At 44.9% G+C, this 20,736-nt stretch overlaps 1 protein-coding gene across 8 annotated transcripts in view; it reads left to right on the forward strand.

The window, feature by feature from the left end:
- The window catches only part of EPHA5 (EPH receptor A5), a 313,288-nt gene that overhangs the window by 267,456 nt on the left and 25,096 nt on the right, over positions 1-20,736 (forward strand). For all 8 annotated transcript variants that reach the window (XM_074993896.1, XM_074993897.1, XM_074993899.1 and 5 more), the window contains 6 exons: positions 6,808-6,875; positions 8,561-8,686; positions 9,972-10,157; positions 15,409-15,470; positions 16,568-16,777; positions 20,367-20,516. In XM_074993896.1, the coding sequence (XP_074849997.1) occupies positions 6,808-6,875; positions 8,561-8,686; positions 9,972-10,157; positions 15,409-15,470; positions 16,568-16,777; positions 20,367-20,516 (802 nt within the window). The remainder of the gene's footprint in view (positions 1-6,807; positions 6,876-8,560; positions 8,687-9,971; positions 10,158-15,408; positions 15,471-16,567; positions 16,778-20,366; positions 20,517-20,736) is intronic.

The following is a 20,736-nucleotide window of genomic DNA, read 5'->3' on the forward strand; positions in this document are numbered from 1 at the left end:
AGAATGCAGCAAAAGCTCAATTACAGCTGCTGCCATTGAAGTTTACAACCTCTGCCAGGTTGGGGTAGCGAAAAGCTGAAGAAACTTCCCTCAGGACAACTGCAATCTAGCCACCCTCAAGAACAGAGACAAAATTGATGTCCTCTCCTGATATCATTTGCAGAGGTATGAAGGGGGGATTTCAGAGTTCATGCAGGGGGCCCAATTCTCAGCTTCTCTGAAGTTTACACCTGGGATTCTGGAACAAAAGTGACCTCTTCTGCGTGTGCCACCTAAGGGACAGGGCAAAAGCAGGACAGAGGAGAGGAAGGTGGGTGGGAAAATGGAGAGCACGTTTCAGTCAGAGGCATGTACCTCTTGGATGAGAAGGAATAGCAACAAGAGGACCATGTTCTGTGTTGTAAAGGCAATGACTATATCATTGGCTTCTAAACACCAGAATACTTTGCCATTGACTTCAGTGCAGCTAGGATGTTCTCCAGCCTTTCAGTCTTTGGGTATGTTTAGTGCAGGATAAGGTTATTACCACATACCTAGGGAGCTGTCGTCACTCCCCCTCTCCAGTCCCTGACCATCTCCACATACCACCAGCACTCCCAAGCTGAAGGCAAAGGATCCAAACCTGGTAGACAAGGCCCTGACTGCTGAGACACTAGGTATGGGGTGCATTTGTGCTGTGGAACACACATTGCTTGGTTTCTCGCTTAATGCCGTAGATAAACATTTAAAGTTAAACACACTACTTCCTTGGAGTTTAAAGGAACACTCTTATCCAATGAAAACTCAGCTGTGCTTAGGCCCTGAACCAACACTGGAGGTCAGTGGAACAGCTGACAAGGTGAAATTCCAGCCCCTAGTCAGTTGGAGTTTTGCCGTGGACTTGAAGTCAGTGTGTAAAGCTATGTTTGGGGATGGAGAGCATCATGAACCCGCAGTATCATGTACCCCCATGAACCCCAGGTATTTCATTTTTCATTACTATTCTTACAAAACCTTGGAGCAGAGAAACTTGGACACAGGATGATTAAGGCTGAGAAAAACTCTTAAGCACATGTTTAGCCTGAGACATGGGAGTAGTTGCATCCCTCTTCTAGAAACCAAATAGACATGGACTGAGGTGCTTTGCTGAGTGGGGATAGATTTGAGCTCGTGTGTAAGGACTTTGCTGAACCAGAGCTCATGGCATCCGTCACAAACTATTGAGAGTCTTCTCCTTCGACCACATTATATGTTGGATTGTGGCCTGGGCAAGGTGACAACACCATAATTCCGTCTCCCACACCCATACTTTGTTCAGTAGGTGGCCCTTTGGTTGGGTGATGGCTTATGTGATATCACATAACCAACAGCAGTGAGACGGTAAAGATATGCAAGAACCTCAAAAGCAAGGTCAGAGAGCACGTTCCTCCAAGACAGGCATTTACCATCTCATTTCCTGACATCTGAGAATCTGTCTTTGCTCTTGGGAAGCAGATTATATCATGCTAGATAATGGTCAGTAGTTCAGTCCCATCTTTTGCCAATTATATTTTGTATTTCCTCCATTCCACTTTGTAAGTTATAAACATGTTGAAGGGTTATTCTGCAACTTCACCTTTATAATCTTCCCAATAAATATTTGATGAGCTGCTTGCCTGTAGGCTTTCTATCATATGCGAAGCCATAAAAATATTTAAAATCTAAATTTCTTCCCCTCCCTGCTCCCTTATACTATTTACTAAAAAATACTGTGAGCTATGATTGAAGGCTTACTCTTCAAACCTACTGGCAAAATGGTGCATGGGGGGCATTGTTTTCAAGATACTGAAACTGGTCTAGCTCCTCACAAAACGTGACCCAGCAGAGATGCAGGTGTTTACTCATTTAGGCTGTCTACACTAGCTAGCTTTTTTGGAAAAGCCAGGCCTTTTTCAAAAAAATGCCTGTGAAGTGTCTATACACAAAATGCGCTCTTTCAAGCTGAAATTGAAAGAGTGTGGCCCTTTTTCCGATAGCCCTCTTCCTCTCCCAGATGAGGAAAAGCATCTTTTTTCCGAAAGATTCTGCTGAAAAATATTGCATGTAGAGGCTCTGTGGGCCATTCTTTTGAAATAGCAGTCCTAATGGCACCACGTTTTTAGATCACAGACCCATTCTTTCGAAGGGGGGGCTGTGTGAATGCTTTCTGTCGAAAGACTGGATCAATCTTTCTATCTGCTTTTTTGGGTGTGGATGTGATCTTTACAAGGAAGTGTTTTCGGATGATCTCTTCCATAAAAACTTCTTTTGAAGGATTGCTGTAGTGTAGATGCAGCCTTTGGCTATTTCTACAAAGCAAAGTTATTTTGAAGTGACAGCCATTATTTCAAAATAACTTTGTGAGCATCTATATAACGCAACCGCTATTGTGAAATAACATCTCATTTTGAATTTGGTAAACCTCATTTTACAAGGAAGAGTGACTTTTCTAAAATAGATATTTCAGAACACGGGCTGTGTAGATGAGGGAATGGGGATATTTTGAAATAAACTGTTATGGAATAGCTTATTCCTAAATAATTCTGCTACGTAGACATGGTATTTTTGGAGTGCTTCCAGGGGCTCTAATCCAAATAGGCTCTACTGTGTGTAGACACGCTATTTTGGAATAAGTTTTGCTTATGCTGGGGCTTCCCGGGGCCATGTCTACACTTGCCCCCCCTTCCAGAAGGGACACGGTAATGAGTGGAGCAGAAGATGCACATAGATTAAAATATCTCATGCCTCATTAGCATATTCATAGGAGATCTTGCTTCTGGAAGATCCCCTTCCAGAAGCAAAAGCTGCCGTGTAGGTGGGGCTTCTTCAGAAGGAAACAGGCTCATCCAAAGGAAATCCTCCTTCCAGAAGACCCTTCTTCCACAAACAAAGACGCCCTGTCTACACGGCAGCTTTTGCTTCCAGAAGGGGAACTTCTGAAAGTGAGATCTTGTGGGAATATGCGAATAAGGCATGAGATATGTTAATCCACACCTCATTTACATCTTCTACTTCGCTCATTACTGTGCCCCTTCCAGAAGTGGGGGAGTGAGTGTAGTTGTGGCCCTGAAGTGTAAACGTATTATTCTGGAAGAGCTTATTTTGGAATAATACTTCCAGAATAACCTTGCTGTGTAGACCTACCCTTACTAAGTGTCTTGTCCAATTTCATGAGATCCATGGGAGAGGAAGTATGAAGATTGTCATAACTTCGTAACACGTAGAAAAGATATACAAAATCTACATTATCTGCCACCTCCATCAAATTACAGTGATGAAGGACCATGAGGCATCTTTGTTTTGCATTTTTACAATCAATATTAATTCACCTGTGAAAACTGCATTCTGTGACAGCCTGGTACCCTTTCCATCAGCCCTACCCCAACGCCTGTTAAAAACAGAGTATTTGGATACTTTTATCTGACAATAATAACATACACCTGGGAGAAGATCAAGATTGAAAAGCCTGCCCTGGGACTGATTATCCAGAAATCACGTCCTTTTGAGTGAATAGATCAAATTTAATTGAAACAGAGTGGCAGGGGAAAAGAATGAACATTGTGCCTCTTTCTTCTAAAAAAAACCCCCATGGTTAAAATTCTAGAAGAGAAGTACAATTGAATCCAGTAAACGGGGTGGAGATCAAATGTTTATTTGTCTGGTTGGTTATGACTGTGTATCAGTAGCAGTTATAGAAGATAATGAGTAGTGGGCAGGTTTCCTATAATGGTTTGTTTTCAGTGTGGAATCATTGCTTGCGAGGAAGTCCTACACCAGGTGCAGTTTTACTTGGTGTATTTCATTGAGGCTTGTTTTAATGATTCTTCTGGGTGTTCCAGACCCTGGTTTTACAAGTTAATGTGACAAGCTGGTGTATATATTATAGAACCCCAGAGATAGCCACAACCAAAAATAATACATTTGTATTGACTCTCTGAGTATCACAGTAGGCAGTAAAATACTAACCACTTTCCATCAATGTATTTGCGGTTCACTCTGAGTGAGGTACTAAAGGTCTTATTTCCCCTTTTAATGGAGGCATCTCCATACAATTAAATTTTCAGGGGACCCATTTAATGAGAAAGGTAATATTAAGGTAGGACATTCACAGATGAGGGATTCAGACGAGAGATTTGAATCTGACAAAAAGAAAAAACTTGTTTACTTGAAAAAGTAAACAGAAGAAAGCTTTACTCGTACATTTTGTGGAAATAGAGCTTCTTGAAAATATCTCTTTTTAACAGACAGTTGAGGTTTTGAGTCACTAAAAAATCATGGAATTTCCTGCTTTTCTTGAAATTTTGTAATTTTTTATCCAAAAAGTGAAATCCCCAGAATTTGAAACTGTGTAGAGGAAAATAAAAAAGATTCATTTTGGAGTAATTTTTGGGTGAAAATATTTACATTTTGGCAATTTGAGCTACATGATTTCTTTCTGATAGTTTTCTTCTGAAAACTTTTTGGTTGGCCAAAAAGCATCCAAAATCTGTTTTGATTGCTTCAAGTTTTGGCAAGGAGTTTTAATGTCTGAGGAGGGAGGAGCCCAGCATTTTCCAAACACCTCTGCTCTCTTCTGGACCTGGTGAACCCAGAATTTAGGGCATGCAAGAAATGCAGGGGCTTCCGCCACTGTCAGAGAGACTACCCTCCACTGACCTAGATATACCTACCTTTAGCTGCCCCCAAACCACCCAACCCCTGCTGCAAGGCTATCAAGGCCCCTGCTCCTGGTAAGTCACTCCTGCTGCAGTGGCATCCTACTGCCCAGAATACATTTAACAGTGACTCCTACCTGGCTACCCAATTGTCCTCTGATTTCGGTGCTAGCTGCTCTCTGCCGGTGGAAGTTCCCTGGCCTTTGTCACGGTGGTGATATGCACTGTGGGCCTCCCTGCGACTGAAGACTCCCCATGTCAGCAGCCAGCCTCATCCCCAGCCTAGTCTCCCAACATCCTTTCCCTCTTACTCCCCCAGCCTCTGTGTCATCTCTTCTCTCTTGCTTCTAAGAGCTCTATTGTCTTGATCTAGCAGTTGGCTCTGTGTGTTGGACCTTGCAACCATCTGGACTGATGTTTGTAGGGCGACCTGTGGATGGATGCTTCTCACAGCTACTGCTTTGCTCTATTTCTAAGTGCTAGTTTCTTTTCCCATTAACCTCACACTGGTCTTTGCGGTGGGTCTTGCTCACCTGATCTCAGTCACCATGTTTCTTGTGTCACATGCTAGCTGAAGGTGGGAGAAGACATGTTTCTAAAGCTAAACTATTGGTTTAATAAGTGCCATTTAAGGAGATTGCCCAGGCACAGAATATAGACCATGTGGCCTAGTGGTCAGAGCCTGGACTAGAGTCAGGGTCGTGGTCAGTGGTCATGTCCTAGCTCACAGCCAGAGGTGGAAGGCATGCTTGAGGGTTAAGCCTGAGCCAGGAGTCACACCAAATGTCAAAGCCAGAGCCAGTAAATGGAGAACAAACAAAAAGCTGTGAGAACTAGGTGAGGAGGCAGGAACATGGCCTCGGCAGTCTAGTCAACATGAGTAAACTAGGAAGGTTTATAGCTGAAGGTGTCCAATCAGCAGCCTGTGGCTAGTCACCTGACCCTGATGACTCAGGGGGCAGAGTCTCAGGCAAAAGGATGTAAGCTGCCATTCTCTTGTAACCTGGCAGTGTAGCGGGGAGGAGAGTAAGGCTTTTGCTTGGTACCCACCAGGCTTTGAGAGGTGCTACAGCTGCAGGGAGGATTCCAGTCACGTGCTTTCAGCCTGTGTTCTGCCTTACAGGCAGGTTTTTGTAGGGAGAAGCCACCCAGATGGATCAGATCCTTGCTTCGTAATAAGAAGTGTGAAAACTTGTGGTATCATCCAGATAGGTGTAGGACGCACAGTTTTCCTGGTTCTGTCATTTACTAGGCACAGCCGGACGCCTGTGCCCATGATAAGAGAGTAATCAGCGTCCACGGTATCTTACAGCACTAAATCCAGCTACAGGGTGAGCAGCGCAACCAAGCACTGGTCATGCTGGGGCACAAGCCGCCAAACGGTACTCTCAGGATCCCTGCGGGGAAGGTGACTGGCACACAAGAAGGAAATGCATGAACGACGCAGCACGTGCGCAAAGGCTGGAGCTTTCTGGGACAGCATGAAGGTGGTGAGATCGTCTTGGACGTCTCCCCTTCGCATCATGCTCCCTCCTTTTGGCCTTTCTGTGACATGGCGCAAAGGAGACTGGGCCTTGCGGTTAGAGTTTGAGCTCAGAAAGCGCTGTGTGAATGGTAACGATGGTTGTTCTGTTTCAGTACATGCCGGCTGACCGTCCTTCCTCTTCCCCCTTATCCCTTCTTTTCAATAATAGCAACATCAACAATATTGTCACGTGGAGTTTAAAAAAAACCCAAAGGATTTAAGGCCACATGTCCAAATACAAATCAGGTCTTGTAGAGGGGGCCAGTGCTCTGCACTAGGAACTCAGGAGAGTTAGCATTCTCTTTCTGCCTCAGTTACCCTGGGCAAATCATGTCACTGCTCGGTGCCTTGGTTTCCCCATCTATGAAACGGCAGTAATAATGCTGACATCCTTTGTAAAGTGTATTGACATTTACTGCTGCTAACAGCCAGAGAGTGTCCCACTGGCAAATTCAAAAATCTCCTCCTTAAATAATAAAGAAAAGAAAATGTGATTGTTTTGGTAATGTGAAACTGGAATGCAGAAAGACACAGGTGAGCTGGCTGCCTGTGTCTCTGTTGTGTGTCCTTGTGCGTGACTTAACTAAACAGTTTCTGATACCTGGTTAAGCAAAGCTCGTTCTGTTCCAGGCGGTGTGGATACAGCAAAGCTAAACAAGATCCAGAAGAAGAAAAGATGCACTTCCATAATGGCCACAGTGAGTAAAGACTTAAAATATAATGACTGCGTTTGTGACTTTGCTACTGTTTCTGGTTTTAGATGATACAAAGAGTAATAACTAACAATAGTCAGTTGGTATCAAATAGCAAAAGGTAGTATTTCCATATCAGTTAAGTCTGTTATGCAATAAGGACGCAGTCCTGCAAAAACTTGAGCACAAGCTTAACTTAATGCATAGGAGTAGTCCCACTGACTTACCTGTATGCGTCATTAAGAACATGCGTAAGTCTTTGCAGAGTTGAGAGCCCAATGACTGATTTAATTGCAATTGACCTTTTTAGTCAGCAATATCTCAACAGTTTTACTGCTTTCACCCAGCAGCACTGACAGCCTCTGCGGGCCCTGGGGCAAGGTGGGAGGGGTGTGCAGCTCTGTGCCCGAGAAGGGGTGGGGCAAAAGGTGGAAGGGGTGGGGCCTAGGGCTGTCAGCCCTCAGCACTGCCTGGACCATGGCACTGCCCCCCTCCATTGCCTGACAGCCATGCATAGCAGTTCAGCAGCACTGCCTCAGTCATGCAAAAGAGCCTGGAGCTCCTGTCGCAACTGCTGCCAAAGTAGCTGTGGTGGGAGCACCTGGGCCCTTTCCAATGCCAGTCCTGGGGCAGTTGCACCCTTCACCCTCCCACCCCCATCGGTATTCACCAGTCCTTTATTCCATGATGTCCATAATTTGTACACTTGCTGGCAGGGTTCCCTGTAAGCTGAGTGCTTGGGTGGCTACCCAGGAGAGATTCAGGTGATGCCCAGCTCATTTGCAGCGCACCCCCACACACCCACAGCTGGCAGCGTGTGTCTCTACTGGTGGTGCACATGCCTTGGTGCACATAACAAAATTTATTCTGCCCATGGATGGAAAAAATAATGGGAACATTGCTTACTTAGTTGATCCCTTGCAATCACTTTTCTGTTTGGAAGTAACGAGCACAAGCTTCAGACGATATAGGCTCCTGAGGGTCTAAGCCCCTTTTGAAAATGAGAGCTAGGCCCCTAAATCAGTTAGATTTTGTAACACTGCATGCAGCAATGCCTAACAACCTTCAAAACTCTGTTACATGCAGTGCTCTGGTAGCCATGTTGCTCTAGGATAGCAGAGACACAAGATGGGTCTTTTATTGGACCAACTTTTGTTGGTGACAGACAAGGTTTTGAGTTCACACAGACCTCTCTGTTGGGCCTGAGAGAAGACTCAAAGAGCTCGCTGTAAGCTCTAAAGCTTGTTTTGCTCACCAGTGGAAGTTGGTCCAATAAAAGATATTACCTCACCTACCTTGTCGCTTTAAACATCTGGGTCTAAGTGATTGTCCCAGGTCACACAGGGTGTCTGTCGCTGTGCAGGAGACGTAACCCAGACTAACACTCTACCTACTGTCTGCAGCCAGCACTTGCCTAGTTTCTAAGTCTGTATATCATTTTACCTGATCAACACCCCAGTGATTTTGAACTTAGTAAGAAGTTATCTGTGTGCACTTCCCTAGCAGTGCTTACCTGCCTTGCATTTCAAGATACGAAGTATTAACGAGGTGTTCAGCTAATCATTTTTGCATAAAATAAGTTTCCTTCAACAGTATTCTCCAGTGTCAGCAACATTAGCACAAAAGATAAGCTTAATATTATCCTCACCCATCATTACACGTGTCATTTAAATTTTAATCTATGTTTACAGTTAAATTGCCAGGAGTAAGGACTTATATTGACCCACACACCTATGAAGACCCTAATCAAGCCGTCCATGAGTTTGCCAAGGAAATTGAAGCTTCGTGCATAACTATTGAAAGAGTAATAGGCGCTGGTATGTAGATATGCTTAATGACTCTCTTCTAACTACCATTATCACCATGGAGGAGCTCATTGCATTCAAAATCACAGAACAGGCCATTCTACTATGTGTACTGTGTATGTCCATTTTGAGTGGTCACCTCAGCATATAGTACTTGTGATAACACTGCTGGAACAGCACATCCAGTTCGGAGATCCACACATTGCAAAGGTCGTTAAAAAATTGGAAAGGATTCAGAGAAGAACACAGAGAATGAATTGTGGTGTGGAAAACACATTTGCTTCATTTCTGTAGACATAGTTCTCCCAGGATATAAGAGAGACAAGATAGACACTCTGATTTCCTGCCCCAAACCTGAAGATCTCAGTGTAGCACTCAGATTGTGCTTTCCACCAACAGTGTTCCATCAAAGGATATTTCCTGGCCTCACCTGCCTTCTCTCACACTTTATAATGAAGACTAAAAGAGCTCTGTCTATTTAACTTACCAAAGGCAGGTTTCAGAAATGACTTGATAATTACCTACACGGGAAGATGATCTCTGATACCAGAGGGCTCTTTAACCTAGGAGACAAAGTCATAACCTGATCTCGTGGCTGGGAGTTGAAGTTAGGAAAATTCAATTTGGAAATAAGACAGCTTTTTATGCGTGAGGGACATTAACCATTGGAACATCTTATGTATGAATGTGGTAGGTTCTCCATCATTTGGAATCTGTACAATGAGACTGGGCGTCTTTCTAAAAGATATACTCATGTTCACGTACAAGATTGTGGCTTCTATAACAATTCTGAGTGGCGAAACCTTAAGGTTTTTGTTACTCAGGAGGTCAGACTAGATCAGTGTTTCTTGAACTTTATGAGACTACAGAACACAAACCAATTTTTTAGGCAAAACACCTATGAAAATTTTCTTCAAAAAATTGTTGCCAAACAAAACAAAAAATAAAAAAACCACCCTCAAAACAAACACACAAAAACAAAAAACAAGCCACCAAACAAACAAATACTAACATATATGGCAAAAACAAAATATAGGCCACCAGTGTGTTTTTCCAAAAGGCTTGAGGCATACCTGCAAGTTGTTCATGGAACACCAGGGTTCCACTGAACATAGTTTAAGAAACACTGGACTAGATAATCATAGGTGTTCTGTCCTGTGTTAATATCATTTATTCCATGCTGGTTTATTGGAAATCATCGTTTGTTGATCCTACCATACTTAAATGTCTGTAAGTGTGCAAGGCGCTTTTCAGACATACAACCGTCATTTCCTTTTTGGTATTTTTGTCTCTTCAGGTGAATTTGGGGAAGTTTGTAGTGGGCGCCTGAAACTGCCTGGAAAACGTGAGTTTCCAGTGGCCATAAAAACCCTCAAGGTGGGCTACACTGACAAGCAGAGGCGGGATTTCCTGGGGGAAGCCAGCATCATGGGACAGTTTGATCATCCCAACATCATTCACTTGGAAGGGGTTGTGACAAAAAGTACGTACCAGCCTTTGCTGACTTCTGCTCATTGACCTAGCAAATAAGTCAATATTAGTTAAATCCACAAGAGTCAGGGGAACATGTTCAACTTTAGAAGGTGGCTAAATGTGTCATCTCTCACAAACGCAGCCAGGAAGGGGACAAAGCACTGGTCCAGTGAGGCCCAGCCAATGGGTGGGGCCCAAGGTGGCTCTCTGAGACCAGGTGTCCGGCCAGTGGGGCAGCTGGTGGCATGGTGACATCAGGGCCAGTTGGTGGGCATGGGGCGTGTTCATCACGCCCTCAGGCTGGGCCTGAGTGAGCACCACCTAGCTCTGCTCCTGGCGCTGGCTCCCAGCCCTGCTCCTGGGTCTCTGTTTCTGGCCATGGCTATTAGTCCTGTGCCTGGGGCACTGGGTGCCAGCTCTGCTTCTGGCCACAGCTGCTGAATCTACCCCAAGATATTGCGCCAGCCTGAGCCCTCTTATCCCTGTCTGCATCCCTGCTTCCTAGAGCTGCTCCTGCTGACCCTGGCTTTGGGGGGGCAGGGTTTGTGTGGACACAGGTAAGGTGTGGGGTGTGCAAGGTTAAAAAAACATGGGAAACACCATCTTAAGGCCTAACTATGATCCTTCTGGGAGATGTCTTTTCTTTGGCACTATCCCTGAAACTACTCAGAAGAGCACAGAACGTTTTACAGACATGGATTTTTTAAAAGTGCCCTATCTCACCTGTAAGCACATTTCCAACCAAAACAAGGAGACTTGTCCTGACTTACAGCAAGAATCCTTGTCCTGCAGAAGAGGGAGGATCCTGGAAGGAGCAGCTTTAAACAGTCTAATGGAATTCTGCATCAGCCGTTGCTTTCTACATTCCAAATCCCCTTTTCCTGGGTAACTTTACGATCATGGTTGGTGACAGCCCCTTTGTTCACTTCAGCTGAAATATTTCCTCTGGGCATGCAGTTGTCTGAGTGCTTGTATAGCCAAATCTAACCCCCTCCAGATATGTAAAGTCTGTTCAGGTCCCCAACTCCAATATTTTCAAAGGCTGGAGAGAAATTCATTTATTTAAATTTAATATCAAAATTTAAACTCAACTTAATTACTGTAAACTGGGTTTATCTTCTCTTTCAATAGTCCTTCCAAAATTGTAGCCACTGGCCCCTTTCTTGAGTTACATCTTTATCAGGCTAAAATTAAATTTCAAAAGGAAACCAAATCTTTAAATATAAATAACAAAACACAGCAAAATCCTGGGTGGCTTACAGAGTCCATACCCAATCTTCTGAAAAACACTGTGAATTCTGGATAATAAATATGAGGAGATTTTCCCACTGTGCCTAGAGGATTTAGGAACCCAAGCCCTATGGGATGCCAGTGAGAGGTTTGGGACTGAATCCCATAGGTGTGTAGCTAAGTCGGTGGAGTGACCTTTTACAGTGCAAGGGAGGCAGGAGGGATGGTTAGGGTGTTAACCTGAAACCTGGGGGACTACATTCCATTTTGTGTTCTACCAAAGGCCTTCTGTGTGATTTCACATTGGTCACTTTTTTTCTCCATGCCTCAGTTTCTCACCAGTGATAATTCCCTGAAGGCTGCTTCGTTGATTGAAGGACTTGGATTCAATTTCTTACCTTGCCACAGGCTCCTCATTTAGGGGCCTCACACAGACACATCTGCTTCCCAAAGCTGATCAGAAACCAAGCTACATGCATGCTCCTTTTCACTGATCTACCACTGTCTGATTGACAGTTGCACTTTGGTGTAAATGACATTCACACCCGCTCCAGGTTCTCTTCCTCCTGCCAGAAAGGAGGCGTAATTCAAGTGAGAATCAAACCAGCTGGTTCAAAAAGCTGGCTCTTGCTTTCAGTTTACCTTGTTGACGCTCACTCCCTTTGCAACTTTAGTTTCAGGCTGTCTGGAAATGATGCTAATTTATTCTGCAATTGCTCTCAACTTGCAGCATGCTGCTAATGAAACAGAAGTGCTAGGAAGTCTTGTGATTGAAGCTGAAGGTGGAGTGTGAAGTTGTACTCTTAAGGGGGGTGTCAGACTGAGCTGCCATGCCGCCTCTACCACTGCCTTTTAGTGTCAGAGCTAAGACACCCCACTCTGCAATCAGGTTGTTAAACGGAGCACGCCATGAACGCAGTGCAGTCTGCAGAGATTTTAAAACAGATGACTGAAGAGCCTATCTTTTACTTTCCAGGACTCATTTATGATGCACAGAGACATCTTGGTGTTATGCGCGAATGCACACACAGCAGGGACTTTGGGGAGTTTCATTGGCTCGCTTTATTTACAAGACTGACTTTTACACATTAAAACCAACCACCTTTCAAAGAGTATCAGAATGGGAATCTACCAGGCCCTGAGCAGGCTGTAATTTCTCAGGAAGAGAGAAACCCCGGGTCAGATCCTGCAAGGTTCTAAGTACTTCCTCTATAGCATGGTGTGCTCTGCCATTTCTTCCTTTAATGGGAGGAAGCAGCAATTTGCACTCTTCTGTGCAAAAAAGCAGTGCCCCTTGTGACAGGAAAAGTAGGAAAGCAGAGCGGAAATCCAGTCATTTCTTACAACTGTTTCTGGCAGATGCTGCTGATGTCACCAGCAGTGCTGATATAGAGGCAAATAGGCCCGCCAGACCTTAGGTACTGGAGAGCTTCCCTTAGCTAATGGTTTGGGCACATACTGGTATACAGGGGACCCAGTTTAAATCCCCGGAGAAGGAGAAGATATTTGCACCCCCACTCCAAGCTGACTGCCCTAACTATGAGATATTTTGATCTGGGGCTCCCTCAAGCTCATCCCACTTTTATGAAATATTAATAGGGCCAGAGGATAAGTTGAGGATCACTTTATGGGGCAGTAGTTAGAACACTCACTGAGAGGTAATTATTTATCACTCTACTCAGGGATGGCAGACCTGCTGGGTCAGAGCTTCTCCCAGCAAACAGTCCTAGTGCTTTGTAGAGAACTTTAGACTTGAGGAAGCCAAACAGGCAGGGACTAGGGAGGTCACAGTCCAAGCAATCCGGGCTTCTTGCCAAGTCCCATCACAGACTTGCTGGGTGAGGCTGGGCAAGTCACTTCACCTAGTGATGCCTCAGATTCCTGTTCTAGCACATGGAGATTACAATGCACACCCTCCTTCGCAAAGCACCTAAGATTGACAGAAGGACAGACACCGAATATGGTTGTAATGCCACTAGCAGTACCACCGTTGAGGGAAAGTGGTAGAGTTGATGACTCAGGTAAGAACAGAAGAACAGCCACACAGGGTAAGACCAAAGGTCCATCTAACCCAGTATCTTGACTTCTGGCAGTGGCCAATGCTACCTGCTCCAGTGGGAGTGAACAACACAGATGATCAGTCCTCGGTTGCCCAACCCCAGCTTCTGACAAATGGAGGTTAGGGACACCTTTCCTACCCATCCTGGTTAGTAAATACTGATGGATCCAACCACCATGAATTTATTTAGTTCTTTTTTGAACCCTGTTAAAGTCCTGATATTCACAACATCCTCTGGCAAGGAGTTCCACAAGTTGTGTGCTGTGTCAAGAAATAAGTACTAGAAAAGAGCTGGGTTCTGTGCCTAGTTTTGCCACTGATCAGTAGGTGACCAGGCCTGTGTTTCCTCTCACCAGTTATCTATTTAGATTGTAAGATCTCTGTGGGAAAGACAGTCTCTTTGTACAGGGCTCATGTAGAGCCCTCAGCTGATAAGTCTTTAACTCATACCAGTGTAACTCTAAAGCTCATTAAGAAATGCAAACCACAAGGCTCTTGGGTCATATCCGCATGGCACACAGTGTTTTGATTGACATATATACACTTATGTTTATTTACATAGATTATTCAACAATAAATTAGTCAAGCAACATGACAGAAGTATACAAAGATTAAGATCAACTTAAACAGCAAAATAGAAAATTATTTTAAGAGCATGTACCTTTAGAATAATGTTATGACACGCAGCAGTTTTAGCTGATCATTTCTATGGAAGACATTATAACGCAGTTTAGAAATAATTGATGGTTTCCCTTTTGTCTGCGCTCTGTGCTAGTTAATGGGAATTGATTTAAATAAAAAAATAATTTACATGTTCTTTATAAGATTTCATTGAATTTACACGGCCTGGAGCAACCCACACTAATTATTGCTATGTTGTGGCAAGCTAGCGAGAAATTAGATATAAAAACTAAGCAAAAACTATATATAATTACTATTAAAATGACTCAGGCATGAAAATGAATCAAATGGAGTTGGAAAAAAATAAAACATTCTTAGTCCTATCAACAGTTAGAGGCCACCGAGTTTTTGGGAGTTTTGTCTGAATTGCATTTTCTTACTCCATGAATTAGCCCATATTTTCAGAACACATCTGGACAAAATTCTTAGGGTTTTTTATTACCATATTTAACAGAGACACATCCAAAGGTTGGCTGGAACTGCAAGTCCAGCAGGATTTCTGGGTGTAATTGGGTGCACCTATTTTTAAACATAGAACCTGAGATACTAAGTTGGTTTGTCCATCCTGTGGTCTAATGTATCACGGTCTATCCACTTCAGTATTTTGTCTTTAACAGTGGGCACTGCCTAGTACTTCAGCTAGCAACACTGTCTGAAAAAGTGCTAAGGAATCCCACATGCTCACCACTCATGTTTTTTTCTCAGTGATTCTTGCTTTCACTTGGAGCACCGCTCCACCTGGGCAGAAGGGCTGGTCTTCTTCCTCCCTTTTGTGCCTGCTCTGGCTAGTTCTCTACAGACGTGCTGTATTACCTCATGCAGTTCAACATTCTCAAGCGTGGCCACTCTGAATCCTTCTCCTGCTTCATCTCCTTAGCTCCCCACAATGGTTGGGGCTCTTCATCTGCTGCAAGGAACCTGGCTTGCTTGTGGCATGGCAGGTTTCACAGGCTTTGTTTGCTCAAGGAGAAAAGAGAAAGCTTCATCGGTGGGTAAGGCCCTGGGCTAGACTCATAATTTGATTGAACACTTGTGTGACTTTATCACCTAACCTCCCTGTGACTCAGTAACACAAGGATAATAATATTCCCTTCCCCCCCCAACTCATTTCCCATATTGCCTATTTAAACTGGGCATTCCTTGGAGCAGACAGTCTCTCACTGTGTATCTGTGTACATTTGCTATTGGCAGATGGGTTCAACATGGCTCCTTTTTGCACAATGTCAGACTCGGTGGGGAACGGTCTTTTAGATGAATTTCAGCTAAAGAACTTGTAATCTTCCTTTTTCAGGTAAGCCAGTAATGATAGTGACAGAGTACATGGAGAATGGCTCTCTTGACACATTTTTAAAGGTAAGACGGGAAATGCGCCGATGGCTTTTCTTGGAGCAAAGCGGGGTCTTCTGAAAAGGCCATTCCACCCTGGGAAATCTTGGGGAGTGCTGGTGGACTCCCATCTCCGGAACTTCTGCTGGACTCCTGTTCTGGAAGTCCTAGCTCCATGTTAGGGTTGGAGGCAGGAGTAGTCTTAACCGTATGTGTGTTCTGTGTTGTCCAGTATCCAGTGCTGTGCGGCCCTGGTTTATTGTTAGGCCTCCTTGGTACTACCACAATGCAAGTAAATAGCACAATAACAACATGGCGTGCAAAGCATTCTGTTCCTTTCTGTGAGGAGTTCTGCACTGGTTTTCCCCGCCTCCCTTTCCACAACTGCATTTTGGCACAGATCTCCAAAATGACCTGGTGGAGTAAGGTGCTTTGTCAGCCGTGAGGATGAGGCCATGTGGGCAAGATGTGCTGGGGTTTGTGTGTAATCTGTGTGGTTTATAACCTTGGCTTGGAGGCAATGTGTATGTGTTAAGTAGTGCAATAGGCATTGGTAGGTACCACAATAAGTACTGTTTTGGATAATTGCCTAGTCAAGAGTTAAGAGTTCTGTTGTCTGAGGCAGGGCTGCCAATGGGCATGGAGGGGCTCAAGGGGTAAGTGTCCTGAGGCCTGGCAATTTTAAAGGGCTTGAGGCACTGGGTCATCACCCCTATCATGTCAGCCAGAGCCCCGAGCCCTTTAACCTGCTGCCAGAGGTGTGGTCCAACACTGAGAGCTGGCTGGAAGAGGCGGGCTGTGGTCTGGTCTGTGCTGAGGGCTGGCTTCCACTAGCACCACACTGCCTGCCCAAGGCCACACCCCTTCTGGGGTCCCAAAGGTGAGCTCCACCCTCCCCCATTGCCCAGATAAATCTGTCACCATGGTCTCAGCTTATCTGAAGTCTCCAGACTGTGATACTCTGAGGGCCTGCTTCTGGGCCATAGCTTTATGGTTATGAATTATGAATTCCTCTTTTTGCCTTTGCTTGAGACTTGCCTCTGAATCCATTATTTCTGCCTGTGTGTAATTCTGGGTGCAAGAAACGGTGCAAGCTGAGTTTGCAATTGTCCTTTTCTTTGCAGAAGAACGATGCACAATTCACTGTCATTCAGCTGGTGGGGATGCTGAGAGGCATTGCGTCGGGGATGAAATACCTGTCTGACATGGGTTATGTGCATAGAGACCTCGCTGCCAGAAATATCCTCATCAACAGTAATCTAGTGTGCAAAGTGTCTGACTTTGGGCTGTCCAGAGTCCTTGAAGATGACCCTGAAGCAGCATATACAACAAGGGTAAGTTCTGAGGATACTGGACCATTCCACTAAAGGAAATCCTGGAGAGGGTCAATGGGGCATTTTCAAAAGTGCTCCTCACTTGTGGTTGGAGCTGGGTTCTGAAAAGCACTCAGTGCCCTTCAGCAGTCATTTCACCAAGGTGGCACTGATTTCTGGTAATATAGATGGGTCCCCATGCAGGAGTTGTTGGGTGTTGAGCATTGGAAAAAGGTCATCTGCAGGGTGAAAAAAACAAAGCTGCACATGGAAGAGGGTGGGTGATTCAGTCCTGGGCTGAGTGCAGGTAAGTTCCATTTTGTAAGAGAAAACTCACTCCATGGCCAGAGTGGATGTAACTTTGCATTGATGTGAGAAATGATGTAAGGCAGCTGAGATGTGTTAAAAATTGGAGTCTAACACGAGGCTCTCAAATGCATATTGTACCACCTAAGTTAATGGCCTGATTTTGAAAAATATTCAGCACCCTCATTGTTCCTGTAGTTTTCTGCGAGGACAACTAGGAGTTCAACACTTGTGAAATACCAGACTGCTTATTGAAGTACCTAAATATGGACTTTGAAGCTTAAAATCAAGCACCTTGTTGGCCCTTGCCTGTTGCATATAGTTGTATTATCGTCTGGCACTGAAAGGGAAACAATACAGAGCCAAAAGGCAGTGAAAAGGGGTGGGAGTGAAGCCCATCCATGATATATCTCTTGCTAGAACAACAGTCCAAGTTGGTTTTCTGTAGTTAAACCTGGGCTAGTCCTACACACAGGAGGCAGGTGGCCACACTGTGCGTGACTGACTAGCAAAGAGTGTGCACACCGCATTATTTTGGGAGGCCAAGAAGACAAATGCTCATTGAGACAGAGCTAGTTAGAGGCAGGCAGAACCAAACAAAGCAACAACAATCAAGACCAGGTCCTTGCAGACCGCTGAAAGAAATCCAATAGAGGGTCATGCAAACAGGGTAGGGCCTCTATAAGCTCTGATCAGGCCCACAGATGGGGTCTGGGGGAAAGGGAAAGGGAGCAGCTGCCCCCAGGCCCAGTGTTTCAGATGACCCTGGAGCAGCGTCCCCCACCACCGCTGCTACTTTGGCAGCAGTGGCAAGGCTTGTGGGCATGCGTGAAGTGCCATAGCTGAGCTGCTGCGGTTGCACACAGCTGTGAGGGGGTTGGGGTGCCAGCATCACGGCCCAGGCAGTGCTGAGAGCTGACCGCTCTTGACCCACCCCTTCCAGGGCACAGAGCTTGCCCCCACCTCTCAGCTTTCCCCATGGCCTGCAGCAGCTGTCAACACCACTGGCTCTGATATGGGGAGACCTATGCAACATATCATAGAATCAGAGGGCTGGAAGGGACCTCAGGAGGTCATCTAGTCCAGCCCCCTGCTTCAAGCAGGATCAACCCCCACTAAGTCATCCCAGCCAGGACCCTGTCAAGCCGGGGCTTAAAAACCTCAAGGGATGGAGAATCCGCCACCTCTCTAGGCAACGCACTCCAGTGCTTCACCACCCGCCTGGTGAAGTGGTTTTTCCTAATATCTAACCTACACCTCTCCCTCTTCAACTTCTGACCATTACTCCTTGTTCTGCCATCTGACACCACTGAGAACAGTTTCTCACCCTCCTCTTTAGAGCTCCCCTTCAGGAAGCTGAAGGCTGCTATTAAATCACCCCTCAGTCTTCCCTTTTGTAAACTAAACAAGCCCAAATCCCTCAGCCTCTCCTCATAGGTCTTGTGCTCCAGCCCCTTAATCATTTTTGTTGCCCTCTGCTGAGCCTGCTCCAATACATCCACATCCTTTTTATACCGGGGGGGGGGGCAAAACTGGATACAATATTCCAGATGTGGCCTCACCAGTGCCGAATAGAGGGGAAAAACTACTTCTCTAGATCTGCTCAAAATGCTCCTCCTAATGCACCCTCTCAAGCATACTATATGAATATATGCCATCAGTATTGAACATATATTGGAAATGTTACGATAAAACCTGTTGTAATGGGAAGTTGGCTGGAATCCTCTTATCATAGCTACAACTCATATTTACTACATGGATATGTAATGCCTTTACACGTGTGATTAAAGAAGCATGTTGTTTGTAAGAACGGTGACCATCCATCCCATTTTTGGTGGGACAGCCCCACATTTCTGGTTCCAGAAGGGCATCCCGACTTATTTTAACCAAGGGGCTAATTGCCCCATATTCAGCCCCCTGCTGGCCCGCAGCTGCAGCTCCTAGCCAGAGAGTATGTGGAGATCACATACTCACATGCTCTCCAGCAACATCAGAGGGAGCCAGCAGGGACCCTGCAGAGGGAGAGGTATGTGGAGACATGGGAGGTGGCCGCCTCCTCCTTCCCAGCTTCCTGAGGCGTGGAGAAGCTGGGAGTGCATGGGTGCAGCTGGGGCAGCTCCCCGAGATGGAAGCCTTCGGCATGTTCAGCTGGGGAGCCAACCCCGTCCCATATTTGGGATGGGAGATACGGTCACCCTATTAACATAAATTCACCGTCTGTGCTCAGAACCCTTCCCCTCCCTCAGGGGCTCCACCTTGTGTGGAGATTTCACCCTGGAAAAATGTCCCAATCCTGCAATGAGCTCTGCCAGATAATTCTATGGGGCAAACTGCTATGACATGATGAGGGGACTGGCTCAGAACCTGGCCCCCACTGCCTTCAGGTCTGAATGAATAATGCTTCACTAAAGAAAAACAACGTGAGAATATTTTTTCTACAAAAATTATCTTCAAAGGGAGACTGTTTGATATAATCCTTGGAAAACAATTCTTCAAACCATGATTAAAATCCACATTTAATTACTAAAAATCTTAGAGATGATTTATGTATCATTAAAGTATTATTATCATTTTAATTGAAAAATTAGAAAGCAGAGAGAAACCCCTAAATCTGAAATCCCTAGATAGATGCAGAGCGATGTTAGTTATGCAAGAAATATTACAAAAAGCAAACAAACAAACACAAAACAAAAACAAAAACAAAAACAAAAAAAAATAGTAATCAAAGAAAGAAAGACTCATTGATATGTTTGTTAATCATCTGGTCTCCTCATTTCTCATGTAGGCTTCTGGTTTGTATGTATGTGAAACATTGTTGATTTCTATTGGCTAACCTATCTGGAACCAGCTGCAGGATTGGGACCAAAGATCTGTAAAATAAAATCCAGCCTCCTGCACTGTAATTGGCATTAGGTTCAGATTACCCCAGAGTAACATTACACCAAGTCTCGAAGAGATATTTAAGTTGTTTGTTCCTTTCCCATTTCCTCTCAGAGACTCTTGAAAGTTCATTGTATCAGTTGCTTGAGTGTGTGGCTTTTCCCTTGCCAACCCGCACAACCTAACGGTGCTGTTTTCCAGCATTCCAGTGGAATTTAAACAAGAGCTCAGCCTATTAGGAGTCAGCTACAAATGCTTATGGGCTGAGATAATATGGAGAGGGCCCGCATGCTGCCTGTAGAATTCTACATCTCTTTCCTCATCCTTCAGGAACAGAAAAAAAAAAAAATCTCCCTTGAGGCTCTAAGAAATGTTGCTTTTCCTCCCCTCCCGCCTCAACTTCTTGTGATTTTTGTCACACCAGGGAGGGAAGATTCCAATCCGATGGACAGCCCCAGAAGCCATCGCCTTCCGCAAATTCACCTCAGCCAGTGATGTCTGGAGCTATGGGATAGTGATGTGGGAAGTAGTGTCTTACGGAGAGAGACCCTACTGGGAGATGACCAATCAAGATGTAAGTACTGGCCAGAGCCACTGCATGACAAGTCTCTTACTCTCAGATAGACAGAACTGACATAGTGCTCTCCGTCTGAAAGTGACAGCTGCTTTCATAAAGCCCAGTGAAATGCTTTTGCTTTTCCCGCGACATTTCTTTGCTTGACTCTCCTTTTATGCAGCAGCTTAAAACAAGCTTTGCACAAAGAGAAGTAAGTTGTCATGGAGTAAAGTCTGGG

The sequence above is a fragment of the Carettochelys insculpta genome, chromosome 4 (assembly GCF_033958435.1).
Source record: "Carettochelys insculpta isolate YL-2023 chromosome 4, ASM3395843v1, whole genome shotgun sequence".
Taxonomy (NCBI): Eukaryota; Metazoa; Chordata; order Testudines; family Carettochelyidae; genus Carettochelys; species Carettochelys insculpta.